The sequence below is a fragment of the Centruroides vittatus genome, unplaced genomic scaffold (genome assembly GCF_030686945.1).
Source record: "Centruroides vittatus isolate TY-2023 unplaced genomic scaffold, ASM3068694v2 contig_1916, whole genome shotgun sequence".
NCBI lineage: Eukaryota > Metazoa > Arthropoda > Arachnida > Scorpiones > Buthidae > Centruroides > Centruroides vittatus.
The window spans coordinates 745409-766537 of record NW_027121179.1 but is presented as its reverse complement, the minus strand read 5'-3'; the positions used below and the strand labels follow the sequence as shown (position 1 = coordinate 766537).

Here is a 21129-nt window from a genome sequence, read left to right as displayed (position 1 = left end):
AAACCGAGGGGAGGCAATCTCTACCTCAGGCCCCCCGTCTTGAGGATGAATGGCAACTCCATTAAGGTAGAGAAACACCTCAGGTACTTAGGCATCACTCTGGATTTCAAACTTTCTTGGGCTCCACATATTGAGCATATCTCTAGCCGCACGGGCCTTATTTTTCAGGCGTTTGCTCAGGTGGCCAGGAGAGACTGGGGCCTCTCTCCTGAGGCCCTCTCGACTATATATGACGGTATCTTTATCCCAATCGCTACCTATGGGTGTGGCACATGGGGTAGCGCCATCTCAAAGGTTCACATCAGAAGAAAACTGGTTTCCGCACAGAGGCGAGCTCTTCTGTTATTAACTAAGGCCTATCGCACCACTAGTAATGTTAGCCTACAAGCGATCGCACGGAAATTACCCATAGACATTGAGATCTCTATGAAAACGAAGATGCAACAAGCCAAATGGGGAACGAATATTCAGATAGGCGACATCACAATTGAATCTGCAGATATTGAAAGGCCTCACCCATTCGGTGATACCATTACCCCCACTTACAACTTCTCAAGTAGCTGGAATAACCTTAACAATGCCAGTATCCAAATATACACCGATGGCTCAGGTATTGACGGTGGTGTAGGTTGCGCTTATGTTGTTTATGACAACAGTGAGGAAATTCACAACCAAAAATTCAGACTACATCCGCAATGCAATGTATTCCAAGCGGAGCTTCTGGCAATCAGCAAGGCCACGAACTGGATTAACAACACCTACTCGAATTTCAAGATCGACATCTACACTGACTCGTTATCTGCCCTTAACATGATCTACAGCATCAAGCTCCATCCACTTGCAGTGGAGATACGGAACAACATCTGCGTATCCAATAATAACATTCAAATATTCTGGGTCAGATCACATCAGGGTATGGAGGGGAATGAGCGGGCGGACGCCCTTGCAAAAGAAGCTGCCCTCGACCCAAACATCTCTTACGACTACGGCAAAATCAGCCAAGGGACTCTTAAACGGCTTCTGCGGGAGGAGGCCATAGATACATGGCAATCTCACTGGAACGAACTTGGGCACCACATCATTAAGCAATTCATTCCTGACCTCCGGCAACACAACAAAATAAAGTGGTTTACCCCTGACCACTATACTACTCAGTTTTTGAGTAACCACGGGAAATTTGCTCACTACTTGGCGAGGTTTGTCAATAGAATGTCTGACGAGTGCCCCACGTGTGGGGTTAGAGACGGAGCTAACCATTACCTATACGACTGTACTATAACTGCCAAAGAGAAAACTGAAATGAGTCTTCTCCTGAATGAAATTAACATAGACTGGCCCTGCGACCTTACCGACATTTGGAAAAGTCAAGAGATCTTCCACGCCTTCAAAAGGCTCGCAAAAAAGACGATTCTTACTAACAATCAGCTGCTCCAAGATGGGGCAGTTGGGGGACCAAATAGCTCCTGAGGGGCTGTGCTTTTGGGTTTTCCTATCCCCTGCTGGGCGGCAATGCCACCCTTCTCTTTAGGTACAAGGGATGTCATCTTGTTCTTTCTCCACGCGATACAAGCTGTAACGCGGTGATTCGTGAAACTGTTTTATTTTATTGTTTTATCCACTCTATATTTTCATCTTGTCTCTTCAATGTAGCATTCTGTAGCGCCAATTATATTGTTTCCTACGCCCTGGTTGTGCCACTGGCAGGTACAGGGCATGTAAAATAAATCTTTACGTCAATAAACCAACAACAATACAACAACTACTCAACCATTCTCATTGTGACTAGGGTGAACAAATGATCGAGTGAAAAAGAGGAAATTTTACTCCAAAATGTAAAACACATTTTTCTCAATAATTGAAATTGTTGTTAGCAAATGCTTGTGCAATTTACACTGTAACTCAATGTATTTATTATAAATTTTAATTTACATGGTCACTTCCAAAAACAGAAATTCTTAAAATGTAGAATATTCACTATTTCAATAACTTGAAAATTCCTACTGATCAACAGAGAAAGGTTAAAATATAGGACATGTCTGAAAAAAAGTTATTTAATCACCTTTGCTTGGATAAACCTTTGATGGATGTAATGAAAGGTTCTTTTATCACATCCATTTCAGGCAGAAAGAGGGCTTTTAATAATTTAAAAACATTAATTATATTTAAACTAAGCAAGTTAATAAGTTAAAAAAAATTATTTGGTACTAAAGAATACAATTTTCTTCAGCTTTTATGTTTAAATTAAGTTTTAATTATAGAGTTCTTTATTCAATTATAAAAAAATTAATAGATGGGATACAAATACAAAATTATGCCCATCAATGCTTGAGTGGGTAAAACCACTGAGCAATAGTTGTTGGTTACAAGTTTGTACTTCACAATTGATTGGTCATATGGAGGTTTTTTTTATGTTTTTTTACATGTCTAACCCTAAAGAGGGGATAGTAGTTTCCCATTGAAATTCTTATTGCAATGCATCTCCTTTGGCAGATCACCCATGTGTTGTTGCCTTATCCCATCAGTCCAATCCAGTCCAAATACAAAATTTTTCATTTTGTATTTCCTTTATATCACATTCTTTTGAAATAATTGTAACAACAAACTTTAAAAGCATATACTTAAATACTGAAAATAAATAATACTTATCAATATTGTGTATTTTCAGTACTTATAATATTATTTACTGATATGTATTATATTCCTGGCAAAATACTTATGTTTGAAATCAAACTTTTTATTTTTTATTAAATTAATGGATTATATAATGTTTTATAGTATACTAACCATGATAAAGCAGGTGTAGGAACACCTGTTGCTTCTACTGACATTTCTACTGGTTCACCTTCGGGTGCAGTTTTAGGAAGAAGTGGCTTTACAAATCGAGGTGGTTCACATACATCTGTCTTTTCAATTATCACGATATCTTCTGTAATTATAACATAAATTTATCCCAAATTAATAATAAAATATTGCAGTATTATCTGAAATTATGTAATTGATATAAATTTTTACCTGTAACAGTGAGTTTTGCTGATGTTTCATCTTCTCCAAAACAGTTTACAGCTTTACAATGGAAGATACCATCATCATCTGGAAATACTTCTGGTATTGTTAAAGTCACAAGACCTGATTCTGGTTTATGAGTTATTTGGAAATCTCTGGAAGGCTGAAGTTTCTCTTTGTTATGATACCAAGTGATTTCTGGTTTCGGATTTCCTTTTACAACACATGATAATGTTATCGTCTTCCCTTCACATGTAGTAGTTGGCTTTAGTAGAACCGTGAATTTGGGAGGTTCACCCGTTTCTGTATAAAGGTAACGTAATATTTATATTTACAATAATTTATGAACTGTGCTTTGCAAATTTTATTTAATCATATGATTTTTTTTTTAATTTGAAGTAATTGTATAACATATTCTATAATGATAATCTCTATTGTGTTGCATAGTCTATCTTTTGAAAGATTCCATATTAAAAGTATAAAATTTATATAAATTGCAGTTATTTCATCTTTAAACAAGACAGCTAAGTTGTCTTGAATTGGCTCACTCTTCTTCCTTAATGAGGTTAAGATGGCAGACGTGTGTGTGATAAAAATGCCTCATGTTGTTTCAGGAACAATGCATTCTAGTATGTTAATAACGCTGGAATGTGTTGTAGGCATTTTTTTAACAGTTCCAAAACAAATTTTTTATCATAGAATTTTAAGAAATGCCAGGAGGCAAATTTCTTGTGGGTGTTTCTATAAAGTCACAACAGTTGGCTGTTTTTTTCTGCTCATTAACCATTTTTGATCTTTGAGCCTAACATATATAGGCCTATATGTATACAGTATGATCCTAAACTATTGTTGTGGTTTCTATGTCCTATAATTTCCACCAGAAACAACAACAAAATGCTGTTTACAAAATGTGAGAGGGTAATTCAAAATCTTTTATTATGTTTAGAAGATTGCTAAACTACTGCAAAATTTACACTTTATGTATTACAGCAAATACAATAACTGATTACAATATACAGTATAAACTTACATATGACATTTGGAATTGTGCCCAATTATCATCATCATTCCTGAATAGTAATCCCTGAATAGTTACTGAATAGTTTATATGTTTGATTTAACATAAAAAGTTTGAGGACTATATGCAATTTACTTCAACTGTACTACTGTGAGGTTTCAAAAATGGGTTGGAATTAAACATTTATTATAAAAATTTATTAAGATGAAACTAGAAAAACTTTCATTGTTAAAACCGATTAAAGGTTGGTGATATAATCCCCAATCTTCAAGGACATGGCACACTTAGAAAAAGGCAAAGCACGAAGATGCTGTGTGTCAACATATGTAGGACACAGTGGCATAGCTAGCATGGGTGACACCCGGGGCGGATATCGTGGTGTCACCGCAAGTCACACCGTGGGTGTCACCCTTCTTAACTCTTTTATAAAACACTATCGGATTATTGAATTGTAATACATCCGCACTCGAGCAAACTTGAACACTATATCGAATAAGTGATGTCAACACATAGGTTCGTATTGGCTAGTGTGAATCCGTTGACCTGTTTCTTTTTTGATTTTTTTTTTTTTTAGGCATTGGTTGTTGAGCCAATCGAACTTTCCGTGACTTAATGTTAAAGCACGTTATCAAGGTTTATTTCACGACTTATTTTTTCACAGTCAGGTGTCATTCGTTCAGGGGTGACACCCGGGGCGGACCGCCCCCAACTTCCCCTCGCTACGCCTCTGGTAGGACATAGTTTTCTGTCTTTGTGCCCCTCCTGAAAGCCATGCTGCCAACATCAGCCAATAGAGTCTCCCCACCTGTCTTACAAACTGATTAACACCACTGCCCTTCAATCAACAGACAACAAAACAACATCGACACTAAGGTCTTCCAAACAGCCAATTGTGTTAAAGAAACTAGTGCATAGTGTAAGTTTATTTTAAGCTAAAATAAATGGTTTTTGTAAGATACTTGCAATTTTTTGTCTCCTCCACCACATTCATACACAAATATCCCTTGTGGCTGCATGCCATTATTGTATAGTTATAATTCATTTTATTTTAGAATTGAGCATCAAACACAAGACCGTGTTATTTATTAAACACTTGGCACTTTTCCACTTCTATTAGTTGACGATGGAATTTGCCGTTTCTATGACAAAAATTTTTATAATTTAGGTATTCTTGAAACCGTGTTTTCTTATATGTTGAGCATCAAACACAAGACCGTGTTATTTATTAAACACTTGGCACTTTTCCACTTCTATTAGTTGACGATGGAATTTGCCGTGTTTGATGCTCAACATATAAGAAAACACGGTTTCAAGAATACCTAAATTATAAAAATTTTTGTCATAGAAACGGCAAATTCCATCGTCAACTAATAGAAGTGGAAAAGTGCCAAGTGTTTAATAAATAACACGGTCTTGTGTTTGATGCTCAACATATAAGAAAACACGGTTTCAAGAATACCTAAATTATTTTAGAATATTATATTTCCCTTCCCTCTTTTCTATTGCTATTATCTTTCCCTCTGGAATTTTCCTTCAACTCATTCTTAATAGCGTAACAGCAGGTGGTCTCTTATGAACAATGGGATGGTATGCAACTCTCAGAGCAGACTATAGACCACAAGGGCATTCACAAGGGAACTGGATGAGAGGAGATGTGTGAAGGAAGCTCTCCAGCTTTTGTGGTGCCATGTGGAGAAGACAAAGAGATAGAAGCGAAGTGTAATCCTGATAGTGAAACAAGAGTACTACTTCATCCGTGTATTTGACTTAATAAGAGATTTGATGAACAAAGCCAATATTCATCGTAATTAGAAAAGGTTCATCCTTTAGATCTATTGCATCAAGAGCACTGCTGATAATCTTGGGTACTGCTTTTTTTTTTTGTCTTCTACTTTTTTTCCTTGCTCTAAATCCATCTATTCTCTTAAATTAATAGTAGATAGTTATAAGATGTACCTATATATTTGTATTTGTCCTTTGTAAAATATTAATTAAGTAAGGTCCAATTGTCATGATATTTCAATTTGTGCCTTTCTATTATTGTCAGTTATGGTATTAACGTATATTTGTATCAGGGATAGAGATTGTAAAGCTGACATCCTACATACGAAGATCCTGTATTTGGCTATGCAAGTTAAAGATTCTTATTTTGCTAAACTTAGTTTCTTTGTTAAGAAAAATTCACACATATCTTAACACCCTTAGGTTCATCCTGATGGGGGATTGATTCCACCTAAAAGTCAGCTAACTTATACTACCATTCATTTTGGAATTCTAAGATCATTTTAATAATGCCAATAGCAGAATTTTGCCTAATGTCTTTTAAATGGTTTGTGTGAATTATCTATGAATATGGAGAAAACAAACTATTTGCAAGATGAAAGTATAGGGTAGTATATAAATAGAAAATAGATTACATAAATTAACAGAATTAGTTAGAACTCTTTTTTCTTCTCCAGTTTAATTTGGAAATGTGAAGCTGTCAATCATTTTGCTTCATTCCGTGTTTGGTTGTCTTTTTGGAAGTGCAGTAATAGTGTTCATTGTTGTTATTTTTTTTTTTTTGCCTATTTGTAAGAAAGCTTGAAGAGATTTAATCATTCAGGGATTATTTCATACAAAAAACTCCAAGGTATGGCATTAGCTGAAAGAAGTGCAGCAGAAGGCAGTTTGGTACCATTACAGGTATTTAGGAAGAAAATTAAGTCCAAGATGAGAAAGATAACTGAATGATAGAAAACAGGAAAAAATAAGGAAAGGTAGTATAATTAGAGAATGAGTGGAATTTGATGGAAAGCCAAAATCAAAGAAAGAAAACAGAATATATGTAACACCTGAGAAGTATGTTATGCAATATTTCAAGCCAATATGTAGGGAATATCAAAAACAGATTGAAAGAAAGCCAGCTAAGTACAGTTAAAATGTTTGCAATGACAAGATTATGCTGATTAATTTTTTTCATTTTGTACATGAATAATAAAGTGATTGACATAAAGGAATCAATTATTGGCAAAATAAAAAGAAGGCAGTTAATATGGTGGATATGTGAGAATACAAATTGCTAACGATAGGCATGGAATAGATACCGCAAAAAATGAAAGAGAAAGACTTGGAAAGAAGATATATGAAAAATTATGAAGGAAAGAGATATCAAGGAAAAAATACGTATGAATAGAACAAAGTGGAAAAACTGTCTAAAGATCAGAGAAATCAAATTCTAGAAACTGATTATATATGTGGAGTGTCCATTTAAACATTTGTCCAGGAGCAAAAGAGATCTTTCCAGCATTACATGAATCTATGCACATGTTACATGCTTGTTCCACAGCTAAAATAACTGATATTTAAATATCTATCCAGGGTCAAACAATTAATTCATTTTAAAAATGTCATTAGGCAGAGTATGCTTCATAAATAGATGGCACCCTCAATAGTGACTGATATCTGAATATCCTAAACACAGTGATGAATGAATGACTGGATGACTTGCTATTGGCATAACACAGTAGGTTTTACAGTACAATGGCATACCAGCTCATTCCCAGACAGATACGAATCAGTGGCTTGCAGAAAGGGGTTTGGCAACCACTGGCAACATGGCCATGTTCTATGGCCACCATATTCTTCAGATTTCATCCTTCTAGATATTTTCCTACGGGATTACTTAAAAGCATCCATGTGTAATACATACCCAGTAGCTCATGTTACCAAACTGGAGTGAGACATATGATATGCTTATGAAACAGTGACATTAGGAATGCTACATGCCATCCTTAATGCTATGTTTGACCTTTCTTTGTACTGCCACTGAAAGCAGTCATTTTGAACGTGTTCTCTAACAAAATAAAACAATTTTTTGTGTCAGTTTCTGAAATGTTGTCTTTATTCTTTACAGTCAGAGATTATTTGTATGTTATACTAAATTGTCTCATATTGATTCCCTTCAGTTATTTTAGCTCTGGATCAAGCATGCATACAATGCATACTCTCATGCAATGCTGGAAAGATCTCTTTTGTCTCTGGACAGTTGTTTAAGTGGACACCCTGTATACACAAATATTCTCTATATGAGTATTTGTAAAGAAAGAAGAATTGTATTTATAAATAATAAAAAAAATTTCATAATATTATGCAATATTTTTTGGTCATCTGGCTATCACTTCATTCCACTCAACCAGTAAAGATTTTTGGGAAACACTGAATATTAATTTATTTTGCATAAAAATATGATTTATATTATTGGACTATATATAAAGTACGAGCAAACATATATTTTAATAATATAAATGTTTTGCTGTATAGTAGATATTATTACGAATTTAGTCTCTGTAATCCAAAAACTATTGGTAGACCAATCTCACAGCAATATCATTGGCAAATTGATTTTATTTAGAATTACATCATATGCATTTTAGGTTGGTCTAATTTATTCCAACCCCTCTTCAGTGCTAAAACAAAAAAATTTTTTTAGAACACGACATCAATGTATAACAACAACAAGTTTAAAAAGGGGGGGAGAACTTACAATATACATTGGTGTAAATTACAACATTATATTTATATGAGTGGGAGGGCAAACCTTCCTCACATTGACTGGCAGTGGCGTGTCGTCATTGGAAGCGATAGAAGCGCCGCTTCCACCTTCCAATGACCTTCCCTTGTATTTTATAAAATATAAATTTTCATATTTTAACGTACTTTGAATTAATTAAAATTAATATTTTATTATAACTGCATTATGTATCTTTTACAAATTTCTATACTACATGTGAAAAAAAACAATAAGATTGCTATTGTATATTCGAATAATTCAGTGGCGGAAGGAATGTCGAAACCGGGTCAGTTTCTAATCAGCCAGATTATATAGGCATTAGCACATGCGGTTTACAGTGCACCAACCTCACCCGGTTTAGCTGGTAGAAGCAACACACACGTAAAGAGTCCGACTTTATATCCCGGAGCGGTTGTGGGCTGTTAGCCGCCTGCTAGATATTCGGCCACCCTCGCCTGATTATGTGAATCATGAGCAGACTAGATCAACGGCGAGCAACCCCGGCCCGCGGGCCAGTTACGGCTCGCGAAAAGTTTCTATCCGGCCCGCGAGATCTTTAATAGATTATTAAATTGGAAAAATAACTAATTAATAGTTATTTTTCCAATTCTTTGTAATTTTCGAAAACGATAAGAGAAATAAATGTAGTAATTAACTTTTTATTTATTTATTTCATATTTGCAGACTAAAAAAATTACGAGTTACAAGAAGGCGTCAATTGACTACTACCGCCCGCGGAAAAAACGTAAAATTTATTCTGGCACGTTATAAAAATGGTTGCTCACCCTAGACTAGATTTATAACTTAATCCAACCGATAGGAGTTTACTGGCATGCTTTTATGATAGTTTTGTATAGTTGACAGGAGTTTTAAAAAAAATCCATTAAAATATTTGATATATTTATTCCGCGTTTATTCTGCTCTCCCATCTTATATTACTTACGGATTTCAATGTTAAACCAGTGATATTACGATTATAGTATGTCCCATCTGTATGGGAATACAGAAAAAACGTGTACAATTCTAGTACAGTGTTAAAAATTAACCGTTACTTTGGCAGCATCATTTACAACCAAATTTAATGAATGAGACGTACAATGGTACAAAAAAAAAAAGCTCTAGAATTTATTTTCCTTAAATTTACGATTTATATATCCGTTGTCATAAAAATTTGTCTTTCCACTGTTTTCCCAAGACTACAGATATTCAGGTACAAAGTAACCGGTTTCAACTTATTTCTACTTAAGTAGTAGTTAAATAATTAAGCGATTAGGGAATTAGAAACATATATAAAACCCTGATGAAAGAGCCGAAATTTTACTTAAACAGAAGCTTAACCGAACCAATCTCTTGCCGAGTACAGTGGGGTCTGATCTCTTCGTAATATTAGATGTAATAAAGACAGAAATTTTTCCAGTTCAATGAGAGTGACCGAAAAGTTGTAAATTTTGGAAATTTCCATGAACATGAAATTTCCATTTTGGTCCTAAAACAAATTAGTTAGAAAACGAACGACGGACAATCTGTAAAGTTTAACGTATTTAGATTTTTACAGCTACGGTGAGAAACGTTTAAAATCTACAACAACCCTGTCGCATCCTTTGAGATATATTAGTAATGCGACAAAAGAGGCATTTGACATTGACCGGTATCGGCACCCTCGGGATTTGGCACGCACACACCTACCTGGATCGTCTCTGATTTCATTCATTAGCCACTCGTAGGGAGCTATTTCACTAACTTGTGGATTGTTTTAAGATTTACAAAGTAAAGAATATTTTGTTATTTGTATGTACGTTTCTTCACAAAGTTATATTTAATTATAAGTTTCTTTAAAAGTATATTCATACAATTGAAGAATTTTTTTTTACTAAGCATGTATATTCATCACACATTTTGTTTTACTAAGTAAGTTTTTTTTATATAATTTTAATTTTAGCCCTTATATCGTGGCTAGTGATTCAAAAATTTATTTTAAAAAAGTTTTGGCTCAAGACCATATAATGAAAAAGAAAACATTATTAAAAGAGAAACACCAATGCCTAAATTAAATATAAATACGTCAACAAAAAAATTTCGACATTTTGACGATAAAATTTATGACGAATGACGATTCTTTCGTAAAATTGAAGCAATTTGGAAATCAAAATAGAATAGAATTTAACATTGGTAGACAATATAAAATAAATATTGAAAATATATAATTTATAACAAGATAATTACGATTAATAGATATATCTAAATTAATAGAAGTTATATGTTTTTTCTCAAAGCGAGAATTGGCATTTAGAGGGCGTAGGGAATTTATTGAATCTAATAACGGAGATAATTATATTGAACTTTCTTATTTATTAAGTACGTCGGATAATCTATTAAAAATACAATTAAAGAAGTATACGATTTTTACTGGCTGATTGAACAAACGAATACGAACGGGCCCTGACGCGCAATTAATTGATTGCCCCTGTAAGTCGGCTTCTTATAGAAACACAGCTTTCCTATCATCAAATGTCACGGCACGCCACTGTTGACTGGTATCCTAAAAATTATAATTTTTTGTATACATCTTATTAATATGGCTAAATTTAAATAAAACTTGCAAACAACACTTATACTCACAAAGTAAAAAATTGTTTTCACCACAGATGTGTAATAAACACTCTAAAAACATCAATTTTTTATATTTAAATCTGATAACTGATTTTAATAATCTTATGTTCAATCTTCCAAATCACATGTTTAGGTATAGTATCACATATCAACTGCTTTGGAAAATTGAACGTAAGATTATTAAATCAGTTATTAGATTTAAATATAAAAAATTGAATAATTTTAAATATCAAATACAAAGATTAATACATAACCTTAACTATAAAGAAAACCCACATAAAGACGTGGGAGACGAGTATAGATATAGAAAAGTAATCAAACTACAAGATGCATTATACCTATACATTTGTTTGTCAGCTTATTTAATCATTTGATGTTTTTAGAGTGTTTATTATACATCTGTGGTGAAAACAATTTTTTACTTTGTGAGTATAAGTGTTGTTTGCAAGTTTTATTTAAATTTAGCCATATTAATAGGATGTATACAAAAAATTGTAATTTTTAGGATACCAGTCAATGTGAGGAAGGTTTGCCCTCCCACCCATATAAATATAATGTTGTAATTTACACCAATGTATATTGTAAGTTCTTTCCCCTTTTTTAAACTTCTTGTTGTTATACATTGATGTCATGTTCTAAAAAAATTTTTTTGTTTTAGCACTGAAGAGGGGTTGGAATAAATTAGACCAACCCAAAATGCATAAGATGTAATTCTAAATAAAATCAATTTGCCAATGATATTGCTGTGAGATTGGTCTACCAATAGTTTTTGGATTACAGAGACTAAATTCGTAATAATATATATTTTAATGTTTGCTCGTACTTTATAGAATTAGAATATTAAGCTCTGTAGACCTGAAGCAGATCTATTATTAGATTCAAAGTTTGTCAAACTTGAATTAAAGATTGTTGGATTTAAAAATTAAGATTAATACTAGTATGTTGCAAACGATTCATCCAGTAATTGTAAAATGCAATGTAATGTAAAATTTATTCATTGCTTCCAAGTTATATATGGCTCTATGGTATAACTGACTGTATATTGCCATCAGTTATAGAGTGGATTCAGAATGTTGTGAGTTTTAAGAAATATCTTATCTTTTGCCATACTGCAGTACGTGGAAATAAAATGAATAAAATTTAAATTTACAAAATAATATTTGTGCATATGAGCGTTAAGCATTTTACTCATGTCATTAGTTATTTACTACTTTGTAACCTGTAAGTATTTGCAGTTGCTTAAGAGTTAAATATAAGCAAAATTAATGATGTTATGAGAATAGTTTTCAAATTATAAAAGCAACGTTTTAATTGAATAAACAATATAATATGTACTTTTGTCAACTTATTTCAGGCTTGTTTCATATTATTTTATGGCCTTATTCCATTGTAATGGACAAAGCAGTTTTTTGGTTTATTTCAAATAGCAATTTACAATATGATACTATTAAAAATTGCAAATTAAAACAAAAATATTCAATTTTTTAAAATTTAAATAAAAGTTTACATTAATTAATTAATTATTTATTTAATATAAACTTTTACTAACATGTTTGAAATTATACTTAAATATTATTATAAAACTCTTAAGTAAAAATATAGTTAATAATTATGATTTGTTGAAATAAAAAAAATGTTCTTATGGCTTAATTGGATTATTTTTAGAGAAATTGGCATTAATTCAGATTAACGCAAGTTCAGCTTTGCCAAATTTTATTAATGCATGACCTTGTTGGCAGAACTTAAGTAACATTCCATTCTAAGAGGGTTAAAAATAATAGTTTAAAATAAATCTTAGTCTACTAGTAGATTCAAAAGTATTTGGTAAACAGGAAATATGATGTTACATGTCTATGGAAGTAATATTTGGCGCTCTGTGTTGCTACATATAGAGAAAAGAAATTACGAATGTGATTATAAATCTAATCAAAAACAAATATCTGTATAAAATACTTAATTTTAATATTGTGTAAAGAATTCTAAACTGCTATTTTATTGAAATCAAACTGCTTTATTTTTTAGAGCAAAATCTTTCGGAAAAGTTTGAATTTTCCGTAAAGTGCAAATAATTTTTACTCTGAGAAAAAAAAAAAAGAAATTTGAACTACCATATATTTACATCTGAAGAGCTTTAAGAAACATACTGTTGTTTTAGAATCAAAATAGTTGTAGTTTTAATTCTATAAATTTAACTTTTATAGAAAAGAATAACTGTTTGGAGAAATTAAAATACATACGTTCACTTTAGTTTAATGCGTAAGAGAATATTCTTTTTTAATTGTATTATAAGTTTTTTGATATATTTTTACAATCAAAGGATATCTGCAAATAACAAATTAGGTGAAAATTTATCCAAAAAATTACTATAATTTTCATTTCTCTGATTAAAATCAATTTTAAAATGTTTTCTTTTTGAAAATAAAGTACTAGTGATGTTTAATTCAACTACATGTTGGATTCTTTCTCCTTTTAGATGAAATCTATTTTTCTGTTTTTGCCCTTTCTACCTTATGGGAAATGACAAAGCCTTTTTTCCATACCTATTATAGGTTCTGCCAGACCTAAAATGGTGGCAACAAGGTGTGATCATTTGGACTAGATCACCCTTAAAAATCCCTGGGGAATTACTTATCCCAAGTTTCCCAGAGAGGTAGACTTACACCTTAACTGCCTTGACCATCAATGTAAAAATATATTTATAATGACACTTTTCTGTTATTATTTATAATATATATATTTTCCAAATACAGTTTATAAAATTCCTAACTCAAAGCATCTTTTCTGGACTGCCTATTTTAATTTCTTGTACAATTTTCATTCCAAAAGATATTTTTAATAATTTTGCATATTTCAACTAAACAGCAGCTTATGTAAAAGGTTGATGCCTAAAGTTTTAATTGTATATTATTCTTGATATAGAAAAGAAATTGAATAAAAGTTTTTCTTGTTTATATTCAATTTATTTATGCATTCATTCAAACACATTTATGATATTAAACTAAAATAATCCTATATCATCTCATTTTAATAATTAACTATAAAAACTGACTTCTTGGAGAACGGAATTCAGATCTGATATCCTATCGGTTCCAGCTTTGTTCATGAAACAATCAATTTTAGTTAAAAAAAAATTGGTAGTATTATAGATCTATTGTGAAGTGGATGAAAGGGCAAAGCAACTATCATGAACGCCTCACATTTAAATGGATCCCATTAACTCAATTTCAATATTAAGGATAAAGATTTAGTATTTTACTAAATAAAATAAAATGTCTGTAACTGTATTCGTATGTTAGTAAATATATAAATTAAACAAGAGTTTTGTCATGAAAATTCTCAGCGGGGGAGAGGTTCATTTTTAGTTTTTTACTTCAGGTTTCAAAATATATAGATCTGGCTCTACTCATCAACAAAGTTGATTAAGCTTTAGAGCATCTGTTTCATTTAAATATGTTAATAATTTTATTTATTTATTTATTTGTAAATTATCCTGATATAGGTCCAAACACATTTGTATAATTTTAGTAAATTGTGATACAATAAAGCAGTTTTATGTTTAATTTCCAAAGAAGCAGCTGCATTATTATTTATTTGTATCTATACTATCCGGAACCTATAACCAGTGCATAACACGTATATAGGATATATATAGTATGGTTGACAAACATTTTTGAGCTATCACTTCGCTCTTCCTCAGGTCAATTCCTGACCCAGTTGACCTGAGGAAAAGCGAAGTGATAGCTCGAAAACGTTTGTCAACTGCACTATATATATATATACTGTATACATATTACGCACTGGTTATAGGTTCGGATAGTATAGATTTCACCCCGGTGCTGAAATCAGAGGAGTTTTCTATTTATTTGTATGTTTTCCTTTTTATAATTTTTCTTTGAAATATTCTAATTTCTTAGAAAAATATGAAATATGACAGTTATTTAAAATGAATATTTATATTTTGTATATAAAATACAAACATAAAAATCATATAAAATATGACAAGGACCAGGAAGTTGGTTCTCTTTTATGTAGCTGATTCCAGGGTCGAGTTTGTTTGCGTGCATTATTGTAATGAGACAAACTGCGAATTATCGAACCAAATTGTTGTCCTTTCCATATATTCTGAGCATATCACATACAATATCTATTATTAAACAGACAATCACCCCATAAATAGCAATGATGTTAGAAAAAAAAAAAATTTGTATTTGCTTCAAAGGTTGTTTCCAATTCTATTTTGAACTGTTCTATATTCTGATGATAGTCTATCAAATACATGTAAATATGTTTAATTTTTTTAATAAAACGTTACTGTTTATGGTGTAATTGTTTGCTTAATAGTTAAAGCAGCATTTGTATCAAACTTTAATATCTATTATTATTAACTCACTGCAAATTCCTCTATGTAAGATAAAATATAAACAAACTTGGCAAAATACTGATCACGATTTTAAGATTAACTTGAAACATTGTGATTGCACTAATTCTTTGTTATTCTATCGTTAGTTTTCCATTACATACTGTAGGTTAAATGTAAATGGATAGAATTTGTATTTGGTCAAGTTAAATTACAAATTATTGAAAATTTCATTCAATAATTTGTAATTTAAGAAAAATTCACGCACATATTTGAAATATTATGTAAATTTGTATATTTTCTCAATAAAAATTTCGTAAATGAAGTATAGAAGTCTTAATATGTATGATGCTAAATTTTTTATATATAAAAGATAGCTATAAAAGTGTATATAATCAAATTTTAAGAATTCATTGCTCTAATTTTTAAATTTTATGAAAAAACTAAAGATTCTGATTGTCTTTAGTAAATGCAGAGACAGTTGGAAACTTAAGCTGTAACATACTAGAAGTCTTTCCTCCCCCACTAAATAATAATAATAATAATAATAATAATATGAGGTCCTAAGTTGTAGCTTGTTTAACTTGTGTATAAATCTGGCCCAGTGAACTTCTAATAATTTTTTTTCAATTAAACATTTCTCATTCAAAATGCTTTTAAATTAGTATTTTGCTTCTGTAAACTTATAATTGTTTATAAGTCCATAAGAGTTGAAATAATAAACTTTCTATATTTCATTTAGTTATAATGACTTTTGAGTGAGTCTTTCGGTTACAAATTTGCTTATATATGTTGTGTTTTTTTGTTTCTAAGCACGTTTTATAATAAAATATGTTATACTATTTATGAGATGTTTTAAATTATTTGTTTTAAAGAAAAAATTTATATAATATAAAGAAGTAAAAAAGAAAAGAATTCAATGTAATTTATACCTCTTACTGTCAGGGTCGATTCCGTAACCGCCGAACCAATTCGATTAGTTGCTTTGCATTTATAGACTCCAGCATCGCCGGGTAAAGCTTTTTTGATCTCCAAAGTCGATGTTCCGTCTTTTTTGTGAGTAATACGGAAATCTTTTGACGATTGAATGGGTGAATTTTTATAATACCACATTAATTTTGGTTCCGGATTTCCTTCCGCTCGGCATTCGAAAGTAACTTTTGTACCAGGTTTGGACACTATGGGCTTTGGTTCTTTAACAAATCGCGGTGGTGTCACTGCTTCTGTTGGTGGCTTTTTTTCACTCGGCTTACTTGGTTTCACGTCTTTAGGCTTTGGGACCTTTTCTTGAGTTCCCTCTCGTGCAGGAACTTTCTGACCGCCTGTCGGTTTTCCTGCATAGAAATATTAGCCGAATTTTAATAAGCTGCTGATATATATATATATATATCGAAAATTGAATGATTAAAAAAAAAATATGTTATACTTTAGCAGAATGTTAGTTGCTGATATATATAATTATGAGATGATGCATTAGTATTGATTTGATTAGATTACTCATTAGAGCTATAACTATTATATAGTTTGAAAGTAAAGTTAAAATTATAAAAGTAAAATTAGATAAATTTCTAATAAAAAAAATATTGACGTTTGATAGAATTTAAAAAAAAAATTATTATAGAATATACAAATTTTTAAGCAAAGAGAAAATATATAAAAATATATATAATTATAAAAAAGTAAATTACAGTCCTTCTGTTTTTATAATGTGTAAAGTGTCCACCATCAGAAGCTGTGACACATTGTTTGTTGACTTTATATAGGTGTAGGATTATAATTACGTGAATATTCAAATTCTCCTCTGACGTTATTTTATTCTTTTTGTGTACGAATATCCATTTTACAGAATTATATATTATTTTTTTATTTGAAAATGTTTGTACCATTAATCAAAAAATTCAGCTTTTAAAATAAAATTACTAGCTTTATTATTGCCATTTTCTTGTTTTCGTTGCTGCTACGTAAGTTGTTTTTGGCGATCGTTTATGTTCCTTGTGTATTTAAAACATTTTTCTAAAATCCTCTCCAAATTTTTATTTCTAAACTTTCAAATTATGAATAGTATTTAATGAATAACATTCTAAATGATGAATTTAATAATAAATTGAAAAAAAAAATTAAGTTTATATCATGTTTTTTATGTTAAGGGAAGAATTAGAACCCAAATACCTGAAATCCAACTATTAATAATCCAACATTTCAATCTGAAAACTTAAAAATACTGTAAGATATTATAATTATAGATGAAAAATAAATGAAATAAATTTAAAATTTACTCAAAATTTTACAAATTTAAACCTTTTCATATCTAACAACAGATGGATTTCAGGTTATTTGCTGTTTACATATATTTAAATCTAGAAAAATTCACACTGTAATGTTGATTATAACATGGAAATATAACCGTTTCATTTATCGCAATCGTATACTCACAACCGTAATTTAGTCAAATGAATCATGATAGAAGATCTTAGAAGTGAACCTTTATGATTTGATACTTATAGAATTATAAGGATTAATCCTACTCACTATAAGTATGTACAATAATACACATCCAAAAAAACTTTAAAGATCAACATCTTTTCCATGTTATAATACTTATTGTAAGGATTTGTTCTACATTGCTCAACAGAACAATAAATTATTATTTTTATAAAGCATTTTTAATCCTTGTACCATATATACTGTAAAAACCAATACAGCTCGGGTATGATGGAATAATTTCAATGTTTTAAATTAGCATCAAGGAAATATAAGACAAAATAAAATTTTGCAATCTTGCATTCTTTACAAATTTGGCAAAATGTAAGGTCACTTCTAAAGTTGTTTACGAGATTTCAATTAGTCCGACGATATAAATAGGATAGTAAGAAAAATAGTAAAGGTTTCCCGTTCTAAATGTGACTTTTAAAACTGCTATAAATCTTTGCTATAGCTTTAAAAACATTAAAATTGTATTAAAGATTTAGCTGCTTATAATTTTTTAATTCAATTTAAATAAATTTTATTGAAGGAAAATTAGAAAAATTATATATTCTCTCTTTGTGACATATAAATATAGTAATTTTCTTTAATTCTACATCATTTTCAACATTTAAGTCAAATATTTATAAGTCAAAACTTATTAGATACTTAAAATCAGGAACGGCAATTTGAAAATAGAATATAGTTACTTAGGAAAGAAAACATACTTAAATCTGTTCCTTTAATTTATAGGTATATGCTGCTTAATGACATTCCGCTTAATGACGAAATGTGATGGAGGTCCCATAAGTTTATAATGGAGCCGAAAAATTCATAGTCAACTGTACCTAGTCTATGTTTTGATATGTTTACATACATAAATACTTATCATTGTATTACAATATAAGGTTTGTCTAAGCACACTCTATGATGATGACAATGAATTTCTTGACACATGTCCTTGTCATTAAGCAAATGCATAACCATATTTTATTGTATCCAAAGCAACAAATTTGAGTACTTTGTTTCCTAATTGACTGTTTTCTATTTTTGCACTGCTCTTTCTGATGATTAGCATCTAATACTTGAAATCGTTCAAATCTTTTTTGTAGCATAACTTAATACACTTAGTACTTAGCTAATCCACTTGACAGGCAAGTTAAATATTACAAATATATTTTATACCTTAAATTTTGTTCATTTAAATCTTATCACAAACTTACTACTTTACGTTTTTATTTCATACATTAGAACAAATCCTATCACAATATAATGATTTAACTATGTTATTTAATTATAGTCAAATCATTTAACAGAGTGATTTTATTCTAGCAATATATAATATTATAGTACTATATTACAACTAACGTAGTACTATAATATAATAAACAATAATATATAATAACAAAAATATTTGTTAAGAACCTGGAAAAAAAAGAAAAATTTTAAATTTCGAGCAAAATTATTAGATAAATAACGTTAGTCATAAAATAAAATTAATCTTGTTATTTTAATTAGAAAATTGTTATTTTAAATATATATATATATATTATATATATAAAAAAACAAATTTCATCATAAACAAAATCAGAAATAATTTATATATCTAGTAAAAATATCATTTGATATTATTCCCAATGGTAAGTAATTGCAAACGATATGAATTATTGTAAATTGGCCTCCATTAGTCTAAATTACTTTATATATATAATTAGCTGTTATGATTTGACGAATCTGGCATTATCATTTGACCGGTCGGCATCGTTAATATCAAATAAGCAGTGAGAACAATGCGTATCGATTGTCATTGTTTAAGTAGTATCAAGTCCACGTACGACAACTAACGTAATCAAGTCCACGTACTAACATTTTCAATCTTGTCCAGAGGTTAGGCTCTATCAAACTTGGCAATGAGGTCGAAAACTTTAGTAATTAAACAGTTTTGCTGGAGTTTTATGGTTTGTTATGTGTTGGACTTTAAAGTTATCCAATTTCACTGTTACCCTAGCATCGTGTGATATTGTTTCATATCATTTAGACGCATCAGTCGATAACAAGCGATATCATTGCATGTAATTTGGTCAAACTATCCGAAACGATATCCATTGATATTTTTACTAGGATAAATAAATTTCTGTCGGGAAAGTTAACAAATTTAACGTTATTATTTACTTGAATATATAAAAGTTCAAGTAAATAACAATAAATTTATTTATAGTTAATGTTTTTAACTTAATAAATGACGAGAATAAGTTTAAAAATCTTAATTAATATGATAAAAATGAAGATCATATTATAAAAAATACATGCAATTTTCATACTAAAAATTAATACATAGTAATCTTAAAATATTAATAAATTTAATAAATAATCTGAAATTAATAAATTCAGTAAGTTAATAAAATATTAGCCTAAAAAAATCATTTAGGAGAAAACAAAATGCAAGTAAAATTTCATTCAAAGTATTTTAAATTCCGAATGTTTCAATTTTGGATACGTTTTTATTACTATTCATAATGTGAAACTGTATATCTTTATGTATATTTATGTTTTGGTAGAAGTAAGAAAAGAAATTGGTTGATAAACATTTGAATTTAAAAATTATTTAATTTTCCAATTTCATGAGCAAAAGTCAATCTCGTAATATTCCACTAAAACACAAATTGTAACAAAAAAGATGCTTTAACGAAGTCAAAAGATATAAATGAATATCTTTTACGTTATATTTTAATGAATTAAGCATTATTTTTATTGTAATTTTGGATTACAGATTTGTTACATTCAATCTCGAAGTGTGGTCTGTGAGCTCTATTCATTATAAAATTTAATTCAATTCTATTTATGAAGAGAGAAGAATATTTTTATTCATCGCCCTATCTGTAGCTTATGTTAGATTACTGATAGACATTTGCCAAAATATTCTAAGATGATTTTACGTGTTAAAAAGTGGATGCAGAGACATAAGTGGTCCGCAATTTATTGGTAACTCAGTTTACAGGGTCCGCAGATAGCATAACCTTGAAAACCGCTGTTTTACACAAGCGTGTTTCATTACAGATAGTATCTTCCTACAGCAATATTTGAAAGTGCAGCTTGGTTACTTGAAGAACAGCATTTTTTTTTATA

The 21129-nt window shown here is 30.3% G+C and overlaps 1 protein-coding gene across 1 annotated transcript in view; it reads right to left on the bottom strand.

The window, feature by feature from the left end:
• Nucleotides 1–2740: 2740 nt before the first annotated feature.
• Nucleotides 2741–21129, bottom strand: part of sls (sallimus) — an 87172-nt gene continuing 68783 nt past the window's right edge. The window contains exons 108-110 of the mRNA XM_067264770.1: nucleotides 16473–16874; nucleotides 3013–3306; nucleotides 2741–2926 (exon numbers count right to left, since the gene is read on the bottom strand). Of these exons, the coding sequence (XP_067120871.1) occupies nucleotides 2745–2926; nucleotides 3013–3306; nucleotides 16473–16874 (878 nt within the window). The 3' untranslated portion in view covers nucleotides 2741–2744. The remainder of the gene's footprint in view (nucleotides 2927–3012; nucleotides 3307–16472; nucleotides 16875–21129) is intronic.